The 19,133-nt window shown below is 44.9% G+C and overlaps 2 protein-coding genes across 23 annotated transcripts in view; one reads left to right on the top strand and one right to left on the bottom strand.

Annotated features, from left to right (window-relative positions):
* Window positions 1-6,187, bottom strand: part of LOC130297246 (leucine-rich repeat-containing protein 4C-like) — a 142,575-nt gene extending 136,388 nt beyond the window's left edge. Inside the window, exon 1 of one of the 3 annotated variants that reach the window (XR_008849457.1) lies at window positions 6,048-6,186. Coding sequence is in view for 1 of the 3 variants with exons in the window: in XM_056549491.1 (XP_056405466.1) it covers window positions 6,048-6,090 (43 nt within the window). In the remaining 2 variants the exon portion in view is untranslated. Of the gene's footprint in view, window positions 1-6,047 lie in introns of all 3 variants that reach the window. The other 2 variants (XR_008849458.1, XM_056549491.1) reach the window with 2 other exon arrangements.
* SHISA6 (shisa family member 6) overlaps window positions 6,127-19,133 on the top strand; it is a 595,422-nt gene continuing 582,415 nt past the window's right edge. For 6 of the 20 annotated variants that reach the window (XM_056549477.1, XM_056549472.1, XM_056549473.1 and 3 more), the window contains exons 1-2: window positions 6,135-6,311; window positions 17,975-18,062. The gene's annotated coding sequence lies outside the window, so the exon portion shown is untranslated. Of the gene's footprint in view, window positions 6,312-17,847; window positions 17,865-17,973; window positions 18,063-19,133 lie in introns of those variants that run through there. The other 14 variants (XM_056549466.1, XM_056549461.1, XM_056549464.1 and 11 more) reach the window with 9 other exon arrangements.

Raw genomic sequence — 19,133 nt, 5'->3', positions numbered from 1 at the left:
TCAGTATGATGTTGTCTCAACAGCTCATCGTCTTCTCCCTCTCTCCTGACAGGAAGTAGTGTAGTCCTCTCATTATTAGTGTGGTGTTGTCTCAGCAGATCCGCAGCTCCTCCCCTTCTCCTGAATGTCTCAGGAGGCGTAGCTGGGTCTTGTCTCTAAACTCTAGCCCCACCACTGAATGATGTCATCACCTCTGACCGGCCCCTATAGCCTACATCCCCATCTCCCTGTCATATACACATATATATGGAAGAACTAGGTGAGGTTAACAATGCCACAGGCAGAGGGACAGACAGAGAATGTATACAGCAGGTGCTTCAACCTCAATGATTGTGTGATAGTCTGCTGTGAAATGAGATGTTCTGCATCAGCTCAGGGCACAAAACTGGCAGGAGATCTGTGTGAGGACTGTGATGAGGAGCTAAAGGAAAGCAATGCATCCTGGGAATTGCAGTACTGAGCAACGGCTCCGCCGGGAACTAAAGAAGGGAAATGGTAGGGGAGAGGATTACAGACCCACAAAACAAATGGATTTTTGGTGTTTTTTAATGCAACAATGGAGTACCCCTTTAAGCTGTAATACAGTGCCCCCAAAAGCCTATGGCCAAGCTAGGAATTGTAATTTTGCAATAGCTGCGAGGACCTGGGTTAGAGGTTAAATGTACAGAAAGAATTAAATAAAGAAAAAGAAGCGGTGGGATTTGTGTTTCCTCCTCCGTGATCTGCAGACACGACTCGTCACGCACTTTACGTTCTTTTAACGCGCTCATAAAATATGTGAACCCGTCTTCATTTCATAGCTGTCCTAGGATGATATAAGGCTGATGTGAAAATTACAGCGGGTGTTTAAGGCGAGTGTCACCCCGCTGGAACTGTAGGCGGTGACCCTTCCTCCGGGCAACGTATCCGATGTAAAATATCTGCATAATGAGGCGCTGGATGGCGACCTTCAGGCTGGTTGTCACCAGGCCAAAGGCAACGCATGGCGGATTTATTGTTGATATTACGAGATTGGTTAACCCCGCAGTGACCACCCAGATGGGCGCCAAATTTATTAAATGGTCGCAGGGCATTTGATACATTTCCCTGCGGGTACACACTTCTGGATATTTCAGTACGCCATTTTCTGTAGTTTACTCGTTGGGCAAAAATGGGCGACATTTTGACCTGTTGCGCTCAAAGCCGAGCCATGTCCGGGCAGGTGGATATTTTGCCACTAGCCCAATTAATGCGACCACAGGGGGCGCTGCTGTATATAACTAAGGTCATCTCTATGTAACCACAGGGGGTGCTGCTGTATATAACTAAGGTCATCTCTATGTAACCACAGGGGGCGCTGCTGTATATAACTAGGGTCATCTCTATGTAACCACAGGGGGTGCTGCTGTATATAACTAAGGTCATCTCTATGTAACCACAGGCGGCGCTGCTGTATATAACTAAGGTCATCTCTATGTAACCACAGGCGGCGCTGCTATATATAACTAAGGTCATCTCTATGTAACCACAGGGGGCGCTGCTGTATATAACTAAGGTCATCTCTATGTAACCACAGGGGGCGCTGCTGTATATAACTAAGGTCATGTCTATGTAACCACAGGCGGCGCTGCTGTATATAACTAAGGTCATCTCTATGTAACCACAGGGGGCGCTGCTGTATATAACTAAGGTCATCTCTATGTAACCACAGGCGGCGCTGCTGTATATAACTAAGGTCATCTCTATGTAACCACAGGGGGCGCTGCTGTATATAACTAAGGTCATGTCTATGTAACCACAGGGGGCGCTGCTGTATATAACTAAGGTCATCTCTATGTAACCACAGGGGGCGCTGCTATATATAACTAAGGTCATGTTTATGTAACCACAGGGGGCGCTGCTGTATATAACTAAGGTCATCTCTATGTAACCACAGGGGGCGCTGCTGTATATAACTAAGGTCATCTCTATGTAACCACAGGGGGCGCTGCTGTATATAACTAAGGTCATGTCTATGTAACCACAGGGGGCGCTGCTGTATATAACTAAGGTCATGTCTATGTAACCACAGGGGGCGCTGCTGTATATAACTAAGGTCATCTCTATGTAACCACAGGGGGCGCTGCTATATATAACTAAGGTCATCTCTATGTAACCACAGGGGGCGCTGCTGTATATAACTAAGGTCATCTCTATGTAACCACAGGGGGCGCTGCTGTATATAACTAAGGTCATCTCTATGTAACCACAGGGGGCGCTGCTGTATATAACTAAGGTCATCTCTATGTAACCACAGGGGGCGCTGCTGTATATAACTAAGGTCATGTCTATGTAACCACAGGGGGCGCTGCTATATATAACTAAGGTCATCTCTATGTAACCACAGGGGGCGCTGCTATATATAACTAAGGTCATGTCTATGTAACCACAGGGGGCGCTGCTGTATATAACTAAGGTCATCTCTATGTAACCACAGGGGGCGCTGCTGTATATAACTAAGGTCATCTCTATGTAACCACAGGGGGCGCTGCTGTATATAACTAAGGTCATGTCTACATATCCACAGGGAGCGCTGCTGTATATAACTAAGGTCATGTCTATGTAACCACAGGGGGCGCTGCTGTATCATATAACTGATATAATCTCTATGTGACCACAGGGGGCGCTGCTGTATTATATAACTGATATAATCTCTATGTAACCACAGGGGGCGCTGCTGTATAGTATAACTGATATAATCTCTATGTAACCACAGGGGGCGCTGCTGTATCATATAACTGATATAATCTCTATGTGACCACAGGGGGCGCTGCTGTATTATATAACTGATTTAATCTCTATGTAACCACAGGGGGCGCTGCTGTATCATATAACTGATATAATCTCTATGTAACCACAGGGGGCGCTGCTGTATCATATAACTGATATAATCTCTATGTAACCACAGGGGGCGCTGCTGTATTATATAACTGATATAATCTCTTATAACCACAGGGGGCGCTGCTGTATCATATAACTGATATAATCTCTATGTAACCACAGGGGGCGCTGCTGTATCATATAACTGATATAATCTCTATGTGACCACAGGGGGCGCTGCTGTATTATATAACTGATATAATCTCTATGTGACCACAGGGGGCGCTGCTGTATTATATAACTGATATAATCTCTATGTAACCACAGGGGGCGCTGCTGTATCATATAACTGATATAATCTCTATGTGACCACAGGGGGGCGCTGCTGTATCATATAACTGATATAATCTCTATGTAACCACAGGGGGCGCTGCTGTATTATATAACTGATATAATCTCTTATAACCACAGGGGGCGCAGCTGTATCATATAACTGATATAATCTCTATGTGACCACAGGGGGCGCTGCTGTATCATATAACTGATATAATCTCTATGTAACCACAGGGGGCGCTGCTGTATCATATAACTGATATAATCTCTATGTAACCACAGGGGGCGCTGCTGTATCATATAACTGATATAATCTCTATGTAACCACAGGGGGCGCTGCTGTATCATATAACTGATATAATCTCTATGTAACCACAGGGGGCGCTGCTGTATCATATAACTGATATAATCTCTATGTAACCACAGGGGGCGCTGCTGTATCATATAACTGATATAATCTCTATGTAACCACAGGGGGCGCTGCTGTATCATATAACTGATATAATCTCTATGTAACCACAGGGGGCGCTGCTGTATCATATAACTGATATAATCTCTATGTAACCACAGGGGGCGCTGCTGTATCATATAACTGATATAATCTCTATGTAACCACAGGGGGCGCTGCTGTATCATATAACTGATATAATCTCTATGTAACCACAGGGGGCGCTGCTGTATTATATAACTGATATAATCTCTATGTAACCACAGGGGGCGCTGCTGTATCATATAACTGATATAATCTCTATGTAACCACAGGGGGCGCTGCTGTATCATATAACTGATATAATCTCTATGTAACCACAGGGGGCGCTGCTGTATTATATAACTGATATAATCTCTATGTAACCACAGGGGGCGCTGCTGTATTATATAACTGATATAATCTCTATGTAACCACAGGGGGCGCTGCTGTATTATATAACTGATATAATCTCTATGTAACCACAGGGGGCGCTGCTGTATCATATAACTGATATAATCTCTATGTAACCACAGGGGGCGCTGCTGTATCATATAACTGATATAATCTCTATGTAACCACAGGGGGCGCTGCTGTATCATATAACTGATATAATCTCTATGTAACCACAGGGGGCGCTGCTGTATCATATAACTGATATAATCTCTATGTAACCACAGGGGGCGCTGCTGTATCATATAACTGATATAATCTCTATGTAACCACAGGGGGCGCTGCTGTATCATATAACTGATATAATCTCTATGTAACCACAGGGGGCGCTGCTGTATCATATAACTGATATAATCTCTATGTAACCACAGGGGGCGCTGCTGTATTATATAACTGATATAATCTCTATGTAACCACAGGGGGCGCTGCTGTATCATATAACTGATATAATCTCTATGTGACCGCAGGGGGCGCTGCTGTATTATATAACTGATATAATCTCTATGTAACCACAGGGGGCGCTGCAGGTCATGTCTATGTAACCACAGGGGGCGCTGCTGTATATAACTGATATAATCTCTATGTGACCACAGGGGGCGCTGCTGTATCATATAACTGATATAATCTCTATGTAACCACAGGGGGCGCTGCTGTATCATATAACTGATATAATCTCTATGTAACCACAGGGGGCGCTGCTGTATCATATAACTGATATAATCTCTATGTAACCACAGGGGGCGCTGCTGTATCATATAACTGATATAATCTCTATGTAACCACAGGGGGCGCTGCTGTATCATATAACTGATATAATCTCTATGTAACCACAGGGGGCGCTGCTGTATCATATAACTGATATAATCTCTATGTAACCACAGGGGGCGCTGCTGTATCATATAACTGATATAATCTCTATGTAACCACAGGGGGCGCTGCTGTATCATATAACTGATATAATCTCTATGTAACCACAGGGGGCGCTGCTGTATCATATAACTGATATAATCTCTATGTAACCACAGGGGGCGCTGCTGTATCATATAACTGATATAATCTCTATGTAACCACAGGGGGCGCTGCTGTATCATATAACTGATATAATCTCTATGTAACCACAGGGGGCGCTGCTGTATCATATAACTGATATAATCTCTATGTAACCACAGGGGGCGCTGCTGTATTATATAACTGATATAATCTCTATGTAACCACAGGGGGCGCTGCTGTATCATATAACTGATATAATCTCTATGTAACCACAGGGGGCGCTGCTGTATCATATAACTGATATAATCTCTATGTGACCGCAGGGGGCGCTGCTGTATTATATAACTGATATAATCTCTATGTAACCACAGGGGGCGCTGCAGGTCATGTCTATGTAACCACAGGGGGCGCTGCTGTATCATATAACTGATATAATCTCTATGTGACCACAGGGGGCACTGCTGTATCATATAACTGATATAATCTCTATGTAACCACAGGGGGCGCTGCTGTATCATATAACTGATATAATCTCTATGTGACCACAGGGGGCGCTGCTGTATCATATAACTGATATAATCTCTATGTAACCACAGGGGGCGCTGCTGTATCATATAACTGATATAATCTCTATGTAACCACAGGGGGCGCTGCTGTATCATATAACTGATATAATCTCTATGTGACCGCAGGGGGCGCTGCTGTATTATATAACTGATATAATCTCTATGTAACCACAGGGGGCGCTGCAGGTCATGTCTATGTAACCACAGGGGGCGCTGCTGTATATAACTGATATAATCTCTATGTGACCACAGGGGGCACTGCTGTATCATATAACTGATATAATCTCTATGTAACCACAGGGGGCGCTGCTGTATCATATAACTGATATCTCTGATATCCAATCCTCAGCTCTGGTATCTCCTCAGTCCTCACAGCCATATACAGGGGGAAGGATTCCTACCTGATGTCACATGAAGTGTCCAGGAGGCGGGCTCTTGTTCCATTGTATTCTGTCCTCCATTAGATCAGATCTCACTGTATTCTGGCCTCCATTAGATCAGATCTCACTGTATTCTGGCCTCCATTAGATCAGATCTCACTATACTATAGATCACACTGCACAGACGTAGTGAGGGTCACATGATGGGTCAAAAGGGTCACATGACCTGAAGGTGCTCGGGAGCCAAAGAGGAGGATGGAAAAGCAGTAAGTGTCTGTGTTCATGGTAAGTGTGTGTGTGGTAATGTTGTATGTAATATATGCGTTATGTATGATTTCTGTGGTAAGTATGTTATATATGTGGTGTATATGTGATTTATGTGGTAAGTATGTTATATATGTGGTGTATATGCGATGTATGTGGTATGTGGTATGTAAATGATGTGTATGTTATATATGTGGTGTATATGTGATTTATGTGGTAAGTATGTTATATATGTGGTGTATATGTGATTTATGTGGTAAGTATGTTATATATGTGGTGTATATGTGATTTATGTGGTAAGTGTGTTATATATGTGGTGTATATGTGATTTATGTGGTAAGAAAGTTATATATGTGGTGTATATGTGATTTATGTGGTAAGTATGTTATATATGTGGTGTATATGTGATTTATGTGGTAAGTGTGTGGTATGTAAATGATGCTTATGTTATATATGTGGTGTATACGTGATTTATGTGGTAAGTATGTTATATATGTGGTGTATATGATTTATGTGGTAAGTATGTTATATATGTGGTTATATGTGATTTATGTGGTAAGTATGTGGTATGTAAATGATGGGTATGTTATATATGTGGTGTATATGTCATATATGTGGTGTATATGCGATGTATGTGGTAAGTATGTGGTATGTAAATGATGTGTATGTTATATATGTGGTGTATATGTGATTTATGTGGTAAGTATGTTATATATGTGGTGTATATGTGATTTATGTGGTAAGTATGTCATATATGTGGTGTATATGCGATGTATGTGGTAAGTATGTTATATATGTGGTGTATATGTGATTTATGTGGTAAGTATGTTATATATGTGGTGTATATGTGATTTATGTGGTAAGTAAGTTATATATGTGGTGTATATGTGATTTATGTGGTAAGTATGTTATATATGTGGTGTATATGTGATTTATGTGGTAAGTATGTTATATATGTGGTGTATATGTGATTTATGTGGTAAGTAAGTTATATATGTGGTGTATATGTGATTTATGTGGTAAGTATGTTATATATGTGGTGTATATGTGATTTATGTGGTAAGTATGTTATATATGTGGTGTATATGTGATTTATGTGGTAAGTATGTTATATATGTGGTGTATATGTGATTTATGTGGTAAGTATGTGGTATGTAAATGATGTGTATGTTATATATGTGGTGTATATGTGATTTATGTGGTAAGTATGTTATATATGTGGTGTATATGTGATTTATGTGGTATGTATGAGGTATGTAAATGATGGGTATGTTATATATGTGGGGTATATGTGATTTATGTGGTAAGCATGTTATATATGTGGCGTATATGTGATTTATGTGGTAAGTGTGGTGTATATGTGATTTATGTGGTAAGTATGTCATGTGGTGTAGAAGTGATTTATGTGGTAAGTATGAGGTATGTGTGATGGGTATGTTATATATGTGGTATATATGTGATTTATGTTGTATGTAATATATGCGTTATGTATGATTTATGTGGTGTGTAAATGATGGGTATGTTATACATGTGGTGTATATGTGATTTCTGTGGTAAGTATGTTATATATGTGGTGTATATGTGATTTATGTGGTAAGTGTGGTGTATGTGTGATTTATGTGGTAAGTATGTCATGTGGTGTAGAAGTGATTTATGTGGTAAGTATGAGGTATGTGTGATGGGTATGTTATATATGTGGTATATATGTGATTTATGTTGTATGTAATATATGCGTTATGTATGATTTATGTGGTGTGTAAATGATGGGTATGTTATACATGTGGTGTATATGTGATTTCTGTGGTAAGTATGTTATATATGTGGTGTATATGTGATTTATTTGGTAAGTATGTGGTATGTAAGGGATGGGTAAGTATGTGGTATGTAAATGATAAGTATGATATGTGGTATATATGGGATTTCTGTGGTAAGTATGTGGTATGTAAATGATGGGTATGTTATATATGTGGTGTATATGTGTTTTATGTGGTAAGTATGTTATATATGTGGTGTATATGTGATTTATGTGGTAAGTATGTTATATATGTGGTGTATATGTGATTTATGTGGTAAGTATGTTATATATGTGGTGTATAAGTGATTTGTGTGGTAAGTATGTTAGATATGTGGTGTATAAGTGATTTATGTGGTAAGTATGTTATATATGTGGTGTATATGTGATTTATGTGGTAAGTATGTTATATATGTGGTGTATATGTGATTTCTGTGGTAAGTATGAGGTATGTAAATGATGGGTCTGTTTTATATATATAATATATATATGGTGTATATGTGATTTATGTGGCATGTAAGTGATGGGTATGTTATGTATATATGATGTATGTGGTAAGAATATGATTTGCCTGGTATATATGTGATATATGTGGTGTGTATGTGGTATGTGATGTACGGTATGTTGTGTATTTCACGTGGATGTGATATATACAGTCACGGCCGTAAATGTTGGCACCCCTGAAATTTTTCTAGAAAATGAAGTTTCTCTATCGGCTCCATTGGGGGACACAGACTATGGGTATATGCTGCTGTCCCTGGAGTCGGAGTCGAGGAGTCGGACGAAATTTTGGGTACATGGAGTCGGAGTCGCCAAACAATGCACCGACTCCTACTAAATGTAGATTGGAATAAAAAATAAATAAAAAAAGCTAGTTTAAATGTCCCAATTCACAAAAAGTTATAATTAATGAATTCTCTACTATAAGAATAAAGACCAATGCATGCATTGCCTCATGTAAACGCAAAACGAACACGTTAAGTGACCGTGAAGAAGCTTTTCATGTGCTTTACTATTTGGCACGCAACGCACAATTAGGAGCGGCAATACTTATACTTTCCATAGTGTTGTGTCCTGCTGTTACAGGGAACCCATGGGTAACCTCGCCTCTCACTGATAAGGGGTTAAGGAAATATGTTTTTTTGCAGGACTAGAGACACTTGTATAAGTGAAGGGAATGGAGGGTCAATAGTTCAAGACTGAAGCTGTAAACCATTGGAAAAACTGCTGCCATTCAGCTAAGGCTATAAAAACTTGTAAGCTCGGTTGTTAGCTTAAAGGGGTACTCCGCCCCTAGACATCATGAGGGGCGGAGCCGTAATGTAGTGATGCTCCGGCCCCTGTATCGCCCATCATTGCGCACAGAGCGAACTATCCTTTGGAAAGGGGATAAGATGTCAAATCGCCGGGGTCCTGCTGCTGGGGACCCCCGGGATCGCCGCTGCGACACCGCGCGCTCATTACTGCACAGAGCGAGCGAGTAATGACGGGCGATACAGGGGCCGGAGCATCGTTACATCACGGCTCCGCCCCTCATGATGTCACGGCCCGCCCCCTCAATACAAGTCTATGGGAAGGGGCGTGGGGGTCGTCACGCCCCCTGCCATAGACTTGCATTAAGGGGGCGGGCAGTGATGTCACGAGGGGCGGAGCCATGATGTCACGCTGCTCCATCCCCTGTATAGCCCATCATTACGCACAGAGCGAACTCTCTCTGTGTAGTAATGAAAGCGTGGTGCCGCAGTGGCGATCCCGGGGGTCCCCAGCAGCAGGACCCTGGCGATCTGACATCTTATCCCCTATCCTTTGGATAGGGGATAAGATGTCTAGGGGCGGAGTACCCCGTTAAACTTGACTATGGGATTCTACTAGGGAAATCATGTTTTATAATAAATGCCCCTTCCTGGATCCTCCCACTGCCCTATCTTCAGCAGCAGATCAGCACACAAACTGTTCAATACAGTAGACTTTTGGCTTCCCAGTCAGTAGTCCTGTGGTAATGACATGTATGTTGCCTTTCTTTCCTTCAAGGAATGTATAAAATACATTCACATATTAATACAGAGGAGTCGGAGTTGGAGTCGGAGTTGGAACACTTATCTACCGACTCCACAGCCCTGCTGCTGTCTCTAGGAGGTTCAACACTATGGCAACAAGAAAAGTCGGCTCCTCCCAGCAGGGTATACCTACCCACACGCACCTGAGGTAATCAGTTTTTTGCTTAGTGTCTAAGGAGGTAGACACAGTCTCTCCAGACCAGGTCTCATATTTTTTATTTTCCTAGTTAGGGAATGTGTTAGCTTTTTTATTCCTTTTTCTTTCCTGGTTTTCAGGTGGGGACTCAGGAATTTAGCGTTCACTGTTTCCCCATTGCGAGAGGTGGCAGGCATCTTGGATGTACTGTTAACCCCCTCTCGCCAATGGTCAGCGTCTGGGGTTGTACCTCATGGGTCCGGGTCCCCCATCTTTCCCTGCTTGTCTTGCTTTTCAAGCCCGGCATGATACAGGTGACAAAATACTGACTGAAGACTTCATGACTGAAGACTCCATTAGGTAAGTTCTTCTGACTGAAGGTGAGTATAATCCCCTCCTTTTCTTACAGGTAGCGGACTTTCAGCCTCTGGAGACCCCCAGTTTTGGCCCACTCTTTATACATGAGGACTGGGGGCCTGGCAGGAGGGACTGGTTTTCCCTCTCTTTTATTGCAATGGGGTCTCTTTATTTATTAGAACTTGGGGGACTCTGCAGTGGTGTAGGTCTGAGGTACAATACTGTCTGTGCGGCTTATTTCTTTTCAGCCGCGGCTGTGACTTTTACTATTATGAATGGGAGCAGCTTCGGTTCGGCTGCGTATCGCGCCCGTCATTTTCCCTGTCGGGCTGCCAGCGGTGTGTTCGCCTGCTATTTCCCCTTCCCCTGTCATTCGCATGTGCGATTGCTTATGTGTTCGGGGCGGGGAGCAAGCGCCATTTTCGGCCGCATGTAGTTTCACCGCAGGTCCTGTACGGACTTAGCTCCGCCCACCTGTGGCCGGCGGGGATTCTTCAGAGCGCGCGATTTGTCACAGCTCAGTGCTGTCCGTGCGCAGGGGGATTTTCAGGGCCAATCAGTGGCGCCCTTGTTTTATCTCGGCGCATTTCTTCCACTGGTCGGACATTTGTCAGCCCCTCCCCTCTCTCTCTCTCTCTCTCCCCATCAGCTACACTCGGGTTCTCCTCATTGCAGCTGCCCTGTTGGGGACACGGACTTGGGATGATCTGTTGCTTTTTTTTTTTATGTCTGAGCCCAGTCCTGTTCTTCCCTCTACACAGTTAGATAGGAAGTTGCGTATTACACCCGTAAGGGCTATCACGCTAAAATGTCTGGTTCTGCTGAACCCACTTGTTCTGCCTGCACCACTGTCCCCCCAGACCCCCGTGGGTTCTGCCATCCCTCCAGTCCGGTTATCCTCAAGTCTCCCGTTCTGTGGTGACTGCCTTGGAGAGGTCCTCCCTCCACTGGCCCTCCAGATGGACCCGTTCCCTATACTACCCGCTCTCGCTAGCATAATAGGGGTGTTTATTCTAACTCATCCACTGAGTCTTCTGGCAGGCACGGGCGCTCCCCTCGCAGACATCGCTCCGTGACTCCAGCTGGTAGCGAGTTTCGCTCCCCTAGAGGACGCTCCCATGTTTGCCACTCTGGCTTTCCAGAACCGCGTACCAGGACAGTCTCTTATTCTACCAGGACTGCCTCCAACCGTTCCCATTCACCTGGAGAACTGGTAGATGAAGTTCCGATTCGGCATCTGACTCAGAGGACCGCACGGATATGTCGGACATGGTGTACTCATTGGTTTCAGCCATAAGAGACACCTTCAATTTAGAGGACCCAGGAACTTCGAACGTAGCTCCAGAAGTTTCCTCTCATCGTGCCCGACCGGCACCCAAGATTTTCAGCTCTCATGCTGAATTGGAAGCCTTGCTGCAGTCCGCCTGGAGGCATCCTGACAAGAATTTTCAGGAAACAAAGACGGTTCAAGTGCAATATCCTTTCGCCAAGGACCTCATTGCTCGGTGGACCTCCTCTCCAACTGTGAATCCACCGGTCTCCCGCCTTTCTAAGGCGACTACCCTGCCATTGGCTGATGCGGCTTCTTTCAATGATCCAGCGGACAAGAAGGTGGAGACTTTGGCAGAATTTACCTTTGAGGCAGCAGGTTCCTTCTTTCTTCCTGCTTTTGCTTCTGCCTGGGTGTCAAAGCCCTTTCAGTAGGGTCTTCCCAACTCCGCCAGGGTTTTTTTTCAGGATCCTCTCCTGAGGATTTATCTGACCTAGCCCTCCAATGCTCCAAAGCTGGAGATTTTCTGTGTTCTGCTTCCATGCAGTCAGGCCGCTGTGCTGCCTTTGCCATAGGCAACCTGGTAGCCCTCCGTCGTTCCATGTGGCTTAAAGCCTGGGATGCGGATACGCCTCCAAGAAGTCTCTGACTGAACTTCCATTTACTGGTTCTCGGCTTTTTGGTAAGCACCTAGTTGAGATAATCTCAGAGGCGACAGGCGGAAAGAGTTCCTTATTACCTCAGAATAAGGCTTGCGGCACTACTTCCCAACTGAAGTCCTCCTCCTTCTGGTCCTTTCGGACTTTTGGTACTAAGGCAGTTCGGGGCGCACTCCGGTCCCTTTTCATCCAGGGAGTAATTGTCCCGGCTCCTTCCGGGGACGTTTTTGAGGTTTTTACACCAACCTCTTCATGATCCCCAAGAAAGGTGTTTCTGTTCACCCAATCTTGGATGTCGAGCATCTCAACCAGCATTTTCTACTCCTCCATTTCCGAATGGAGTCTCTCTGTTCGGTGGTGGTGTCCATGGATCAAGGGGAGTTTCTTTCCTCGGGGGACATCAGGGATGCCTACCTCCACATTCCAATATTCCCGGCATCAGCGGTACCTCCGCTTGCAGTTCCGGAAGGCCATTTTCAATTTGTGGCTCTCCCCTTTGGTCTGGCCACTGCTCTGCGGGTCCTTGCTAAGGTCCGGGCGCCTGTGATAGCCCTTTTACGGACAAAAGGTGTCTCAGTGATTCCTTACTTGGATGACCTCCTGATCAGAGCTCCAATCAGAGCTCAGAATCTGGAGAGTCTTGGTCTCAACCTCCCAGGCCTTGTCTCGCTTCGGTTGGATGGTCAATCAAGACAAGTACAACCTCTCTCCAACCCAGTCTCTAGTTTTCCTGGGGCTCCAGTTCGACACGGCCTCTGCCGCTTCCGACTCCCGCCGGACAATCGTCTGACTCTCTTGTCAGGAGTCCGATTACTTCGGCACCCTGCACCAGTTTCCATTCGCTTTTGCATGGAAGTCGTGGTTCGGATGGTGGCGGCCATGGAGGCCATGCCATTCGCCCAGTTTCATTATCGACCTCTTCAACTGTCGATTCTCTCCCGGTGGGACAGGTCTCCATTGTCTCTCGACCGCAAGATCGTTCTATCTCAACAGTCTTGTCAGTCCCTTCTGTGGTGGCTTCGTTCCCCCCTGCTTCTTCAGGGGTGCTCCTTACTGCCCCTCCACTGCCAGGTCATCACGACTGATGCCAGTCTGTCGGGCTAGGGAGTTGTTTTTAATGACCAGACGGTCCAGAGCCTTTGGTCACCCGAGAAGGAACTAGGGCAAATCACTCTTTGCTTGCTTCATTGGGAAATTCTCCTTTTGGCGAATCTCAGGGTACCGGCCATCTCAGCGATTCCTATTCCGGGCGTACTCGACTGGGAAGTGGACTTTCTCAGCCGACCTAGGCGAGTGGTCCCTGCATCCGGAGGTGTTTGCAGAGATCTACAACCTCTGGGGCACTCAACGTGTACCTCTGCACGTCCCGCCACAACCAAAAAGTTCCGCTTTTTGTGTCAAGATCGGGACCCCTTGGCTCTGGTCGTGGACGCCTTGGTGATCTCTTGGTCGGGCTTTGCCCTACCTTATCTGTTTCCTCTCCTTCCTCTCATTCCCAGGGTCTTGAGGAAACGAACAGCAGAGGGCGTTCCCGCCATTCTCCTGGCCCAGACTGGCCCCGGAGGGCGTGGTACGTCGACATGGTAAGGCTCCTGAATGACGTACCGCTGTGCCTTCCCCCTCATCCAGACCTCCTATCTCAAGGTCCCCTGTGCCACCCCAATTTACCTTCTCTGCTTTTGACGGAGCGGCATGGAGACCGCGGTTCTAAGGACCCGAGGTTTCTCTTCCCAAGTGATTCGCACCATGCTCAGGGCTTGCAAGCCCTCCTCTGTGAAAATTTACCACCGTACCTGGCGGTTTTATTTTCGTTGGTCGTGTTTTCCTCTCCCCGACTCCTTTCCTTCTTGCAGTCGGGGCTGGAACAAGGGTTGGCTCTCAGCTCCCTTAAGGGTCAAGTTTTGGCCCTTTCCATTCTTTTTCAATGTCCTCTGGTGTCCAATTCTCATGTCCAGACCTTCTTCAGGGAGTGGCACACGCTGCCCCTCCTTATCGGTCCCCTTCTCCCCCTTGGGACTTTAACTTGGCCTTTTGAACCTCTCAGGGACATTCCTCTTTGCCTCCTTTCCTGGAAGGTGGCTTCCTTATTGCTATTACCTCTATTAGGAGGGTGTCAGTGCTGGCAGCTCTCTCCTGCCGCTCTCTCTTCCTGGTTGTACATTAGGACAAGTTGTTTTCCGTCCAGATCTGTCCTTCTTACCTAAGGTGGTTTCGGCCTTTCATCTCAATGAGGACATCGTCCTGCCATCCGGCCCCTTCTCATCCCAGAGAGGGTTTGCTCCACAAACTTGATGTGGTGAGGGCTGTTCAGACCTATCTCTCAGTCACTTCTTCCTTTCGGCAATGTGACTCCTTTTTTGTTCTTCCGGAGAAGGTTGTCGTAAAGGACAACTTTCTTCCAAGGCCACCATTTCTCGGTGGATCCGATCTGCTATTTCGGAAGCTTACCACTGCAAGGGTTTTGGCTCATTCCACCCGTTCTGTCGGGGCATCCTGGGCCCTCCGCAACAAGGCTTCGGCCTCGCAGATCTGTAAAGCGGCCACATGGTCGTCTTTGCACACTTTCACAAGGTTCTACCAGATTCGTACCTTTGCATCAGCTGATGCTTGTCTGGGCCGTAAGGTGTTGCAGACGGCGGTGGTCCAGCCGTCCACCTGACTGATTTCCTTGCCCACCCAAGGGACGGCTTTGGTACGTCCCATAGTCTGTGTCCCCCAATGGAGACGATAGAGAAAATTAGATTTTTGTGCTTACCGTAAAATCTCTTTCGCGAAGGATCCATTGGGGGACACAGCTCCCACCCTGTTCTGGTGTTTCTATTTCAGTCATCTGTCCGAGGGTGTGTTCAGTTACCTTTTCTTCTGGTTGCTCGGACAGTCTGTGGTTTTTTTCTGGACCTGTCGGTCTTCTCCTATTGCTCTGGGACTAAAACTAATTACCTCAGGTGCCTATGGGCGGGTATACCCTGCTGGGAGGAGCCGACTTTTCTTGTTGCCATAGTGTCGAACCTCCTAGAGACAGCAGCATATACCCATAGTCTGTGTCCCCCAATGGATCCTTCAAGAAAGAGATTTTACGGTAAGCACAAAAATCTCCTTATTTCTCACTAAAAGGATTGCAGTAACACGTTTTTCTATGCACGTTTATTCATTTTGTGTGTATTGGAACTAAACCAAAAAAGGGAGGAAAAAAGCAAATTGGACATAATGTTTCCAAACTCCAAAAATGGTCTGGACAAAATTTTTGGCACCCTTTCAAAATTGTAGAAATATAAGATTGTTTCAAGCATGTGATGCTCCTTTAAACTCACCTGGGGCAAGTAACAGGTGTGGGCAATATAAAAAAAATCACACCTGAAAGCAGATAAAAAGGAGAGAAGTTCACTTGGTCTTTGCATTGTGTGTCTGTGTGTGCCATACTAAGCATGGACAACAGAAAGAGGAGAAGAGAACTGTCTGAGGACTTGAGAACCAAAACTGCAGGAAAATATCAACAATCTCAAGGTTACAAGTCCATCTCCAGAGATCTAGATTTGCCTTTGTCCACAGTGCGCAACATTATCAAGAAGTTTGCAACCCATGGCACTGTAGCTAATCTCCCTGGGCGTGGACGGGAGAGAAAAATTTATGAAAGGTGTAAATGCAGGGTAGTCCAGATGGTGGATAAGCAGCCCCAAACAAGTTCCAAAGATATTCAAGCTGTCCTGCAGGCTCAGGGAGCATCAGTGTCAGTGCGAACTATCCATCGTCATTTAAATTAAATGAAACGCTATGGAGGAGACCCAGGAGTACCCCACTATGTAGGAGACCCAGGAGGACCCCACTGCTGACACAGAGACATAAAAAAGCAAGACTACATTTTACGAAAATGAACTTGAGTAACCAAAATCCTTCTGGGGAAACCTCTTGTGGACAGATGAGACCAAGATAGAGTTTTTTGGTAAAGCACATCACTCTACTGTTTACCGAAAACGGAATGAGGCCTTCAAAGAAAAGAACACAGTACCTACGGTGAAATATGGGGGAGGTCAATGATGTTTTGGGTTGTTTTGCTGCCTCTGGCACTGGGGGCCTCGAATGTGTACAAGGCATCATGAAATCTGAGGATTACCAACGGATTTTGGGTCGCACTTTACAGCCCAGTGTCAGAAAGCTTGGTTTGCATTTGAGATCTTGGGTCTTCCAGCAGGACAATGACCCCAAACATATGTCAAAAAGCCCCAGAAATGGATGACAACAAAGTACTGGAGTGTTCTGGCAGCAATGAGTCCAGATCTAAATCCCATTGATCACCTGTGGAGAGATCTTCCAATAAGAGAGACCTGGAGCAATTTGTAAAGGAAAAGTGGTCCAACATTCCGGCTGAGAGGTGTAAGAAGCTTATTGATGGTTATAGGAAGCGACTGATTTCAGTTATTTATTCCAAAGGGTGTGCAACCAAATATTAAGTTAAGGGTTCCAATAATTTTGTCCAGCCCACTTTTGGAGTTTGGTGACATTATGTCCAATTTGCTTTTTTTCCTCCTTTTTTGGTTTAGTTCCAATACACACAAAGGGAATAAACGTGTATAACAAAACACGTGTTACTGCATTCCTTTTCTGTGAGGAAAAACGTAATTTTCTTGAAAAATTTCAGGGGTGCCAACATTTACGGCCAAGACTGCATGCTGTGTAAGGGTGCGTTCTCACTGCGGAATCTCCGCTCCCAGAAATCCCCAAGCGGCACTGCTTCCTCACCATTGACGGCTATGCAGTGCTCGCAGACTTGCGCGCTAAGGATGAACATGTTCCTTCTTTGCGTGGACCAATTTCAGTGGCTGAATTGTCCGCCGCTGAAATTCCTCAGTGTGAACGGGTCTCGCGGAAGACCAATTCACACTGATGTTTATGTTCGCAGCGTGGAATTCCGGCGGGAATTATATAGTGTGAACAATACCCTAAGTGATATATGTTGTAGGTATGTAAGTGATACATGTGATGTGTATGTGTGTGTAAGCTATGTGTGCCCCATTCACATCACAGCCTATTATTTATCAAAACCTGCCCAGACAAGACGTTGCTGAGTTGCCCATAGCAACCAATCAGATCACTTCTTTCAGGCCTTTTCAAAAATGAAAGAAGCGATCTGATTGGTTGCTATGGGCAACTCAGCAACTTTTCCTCTGGACAGTTTTTGATAAATCTGCCCAGTACCACTTCTCCTGTCCTGTATACTGGGTGTTATTCTCAGTATCTGCTCTTATTCTGTATATATGGACACTGCACAGTACCACTTCTGCTCTGTATGCTGGGTGTAATCCTCAGTATGTGCTCTTATTCTGTATGGGGTATGAAGGGGGCACTGTTATTGTTTGGAGCACAGGCAGGGGCACCAATATGGAACACTATAATAGTTTGGTTCACTTTTTGGCAGGGACGTTATTGAGTTGTGGCTAGAAGAAGTCATCACAGCCGTCTGGGCCATATGGAGAAGAAAAGGGAAAGCTAATGACTTCAATCAGGTAAGACATCACATGTGAGTCCAAACCTTTACCAGTGAGGGTGCTATTATATGTCACATCATTGTGTTTTTAGGAACATTATCATTTATCAAAAATACCAAACAAATACGCCTCCGCAAAGAAGCACACGTTTTACATGAGGTTTTAATGGGTTTTAACCATATTGTGTCCAAACAAAACACCTCCAAATAGATAGGGGCAATTATGAAAACCTTTCACGGGAGCCAACAGTGACGTTGGACCTTACAAAAACTCAAGAATCCTTCATCAGTTTGGTTGTCGTGGCATGCTGGGAGGTTGTAGTTTTGCAACAGCTAGAAGCACATTGGTCGGGAAACACTATCCTATATTCATGACTTAAAGGTCACCCTACAAAAACAGGCACCCATTTAAAGGCGTTCTAAGGGGAAAGAGTAAGGGTGCGTTCACACGGAGTAAATGAAGAGTAATTCACGCTGAAAAATTTACGGGCGGAAAAAATAAAAAAAAATTCAAGCGAAATTTGCGGGAAATTCGTGCGCAATTCGCACGCAATTTCCGCGGAATTGCGCGGACATGGGGGAGAAAGAAGTGAAGGGTTTTTCAGCCATTTCCGCGCAAATTGCTCGCAAATTCCACGCGAAAACGATGTCAGGCGGAATTTTTTTTCACCATTGACTTCAATTGATTTCTGCTAGCGGATTCCACTTGAAGAATGTACATGCTCTTTCTTCAAGCGGAACGGAATTCAGCGTCGGAATTCTGCTAGCAGAATTTCCGCAGTGTGAACAGGCCAGCAGAGATAACATTGAAGTCAATGGGCAGAGGGAATGTGCATTAATTTGTAGCGGAGAATTCAAGAGGAATTACTCGAGTAAATTCCTCTTGAATTACTCCGTGTGAACGCACCCTAAAAGTACTTAAAGGGGTACTCAGGTGGAAAACATTTTTTATTTTTTCAAACGGTGCCACAAAGTTGAAAAGATTTGTAAATGACTTCTATTTAAAAATCTTAATCCTTCCAGTACTTATCAGCTGCTGTATGCTCCACAGGAAGTTGTATTTATTTCTGGAATTCTTTCCAGTCTGACC

This window comes from Hyla sarda, chromosome 13, assembly GCF_029499605.1.
Source record: "Hyla sarda isolate aHylSar1 chromosome 13, aHylSar1.hap1, whole genome shotgun sequence".
NCBI classification, from domain to species: domain Eukaryota; kingdom Metazoa; phylum Chordata; class Amphibia; order Anura; family Hylidae; genus Hyla; species Hyla sarda.
Note: the sequence above shows the minus strand (reverse complement) of the source record. Positions and strands in the feature narration are given on the sequence as shown.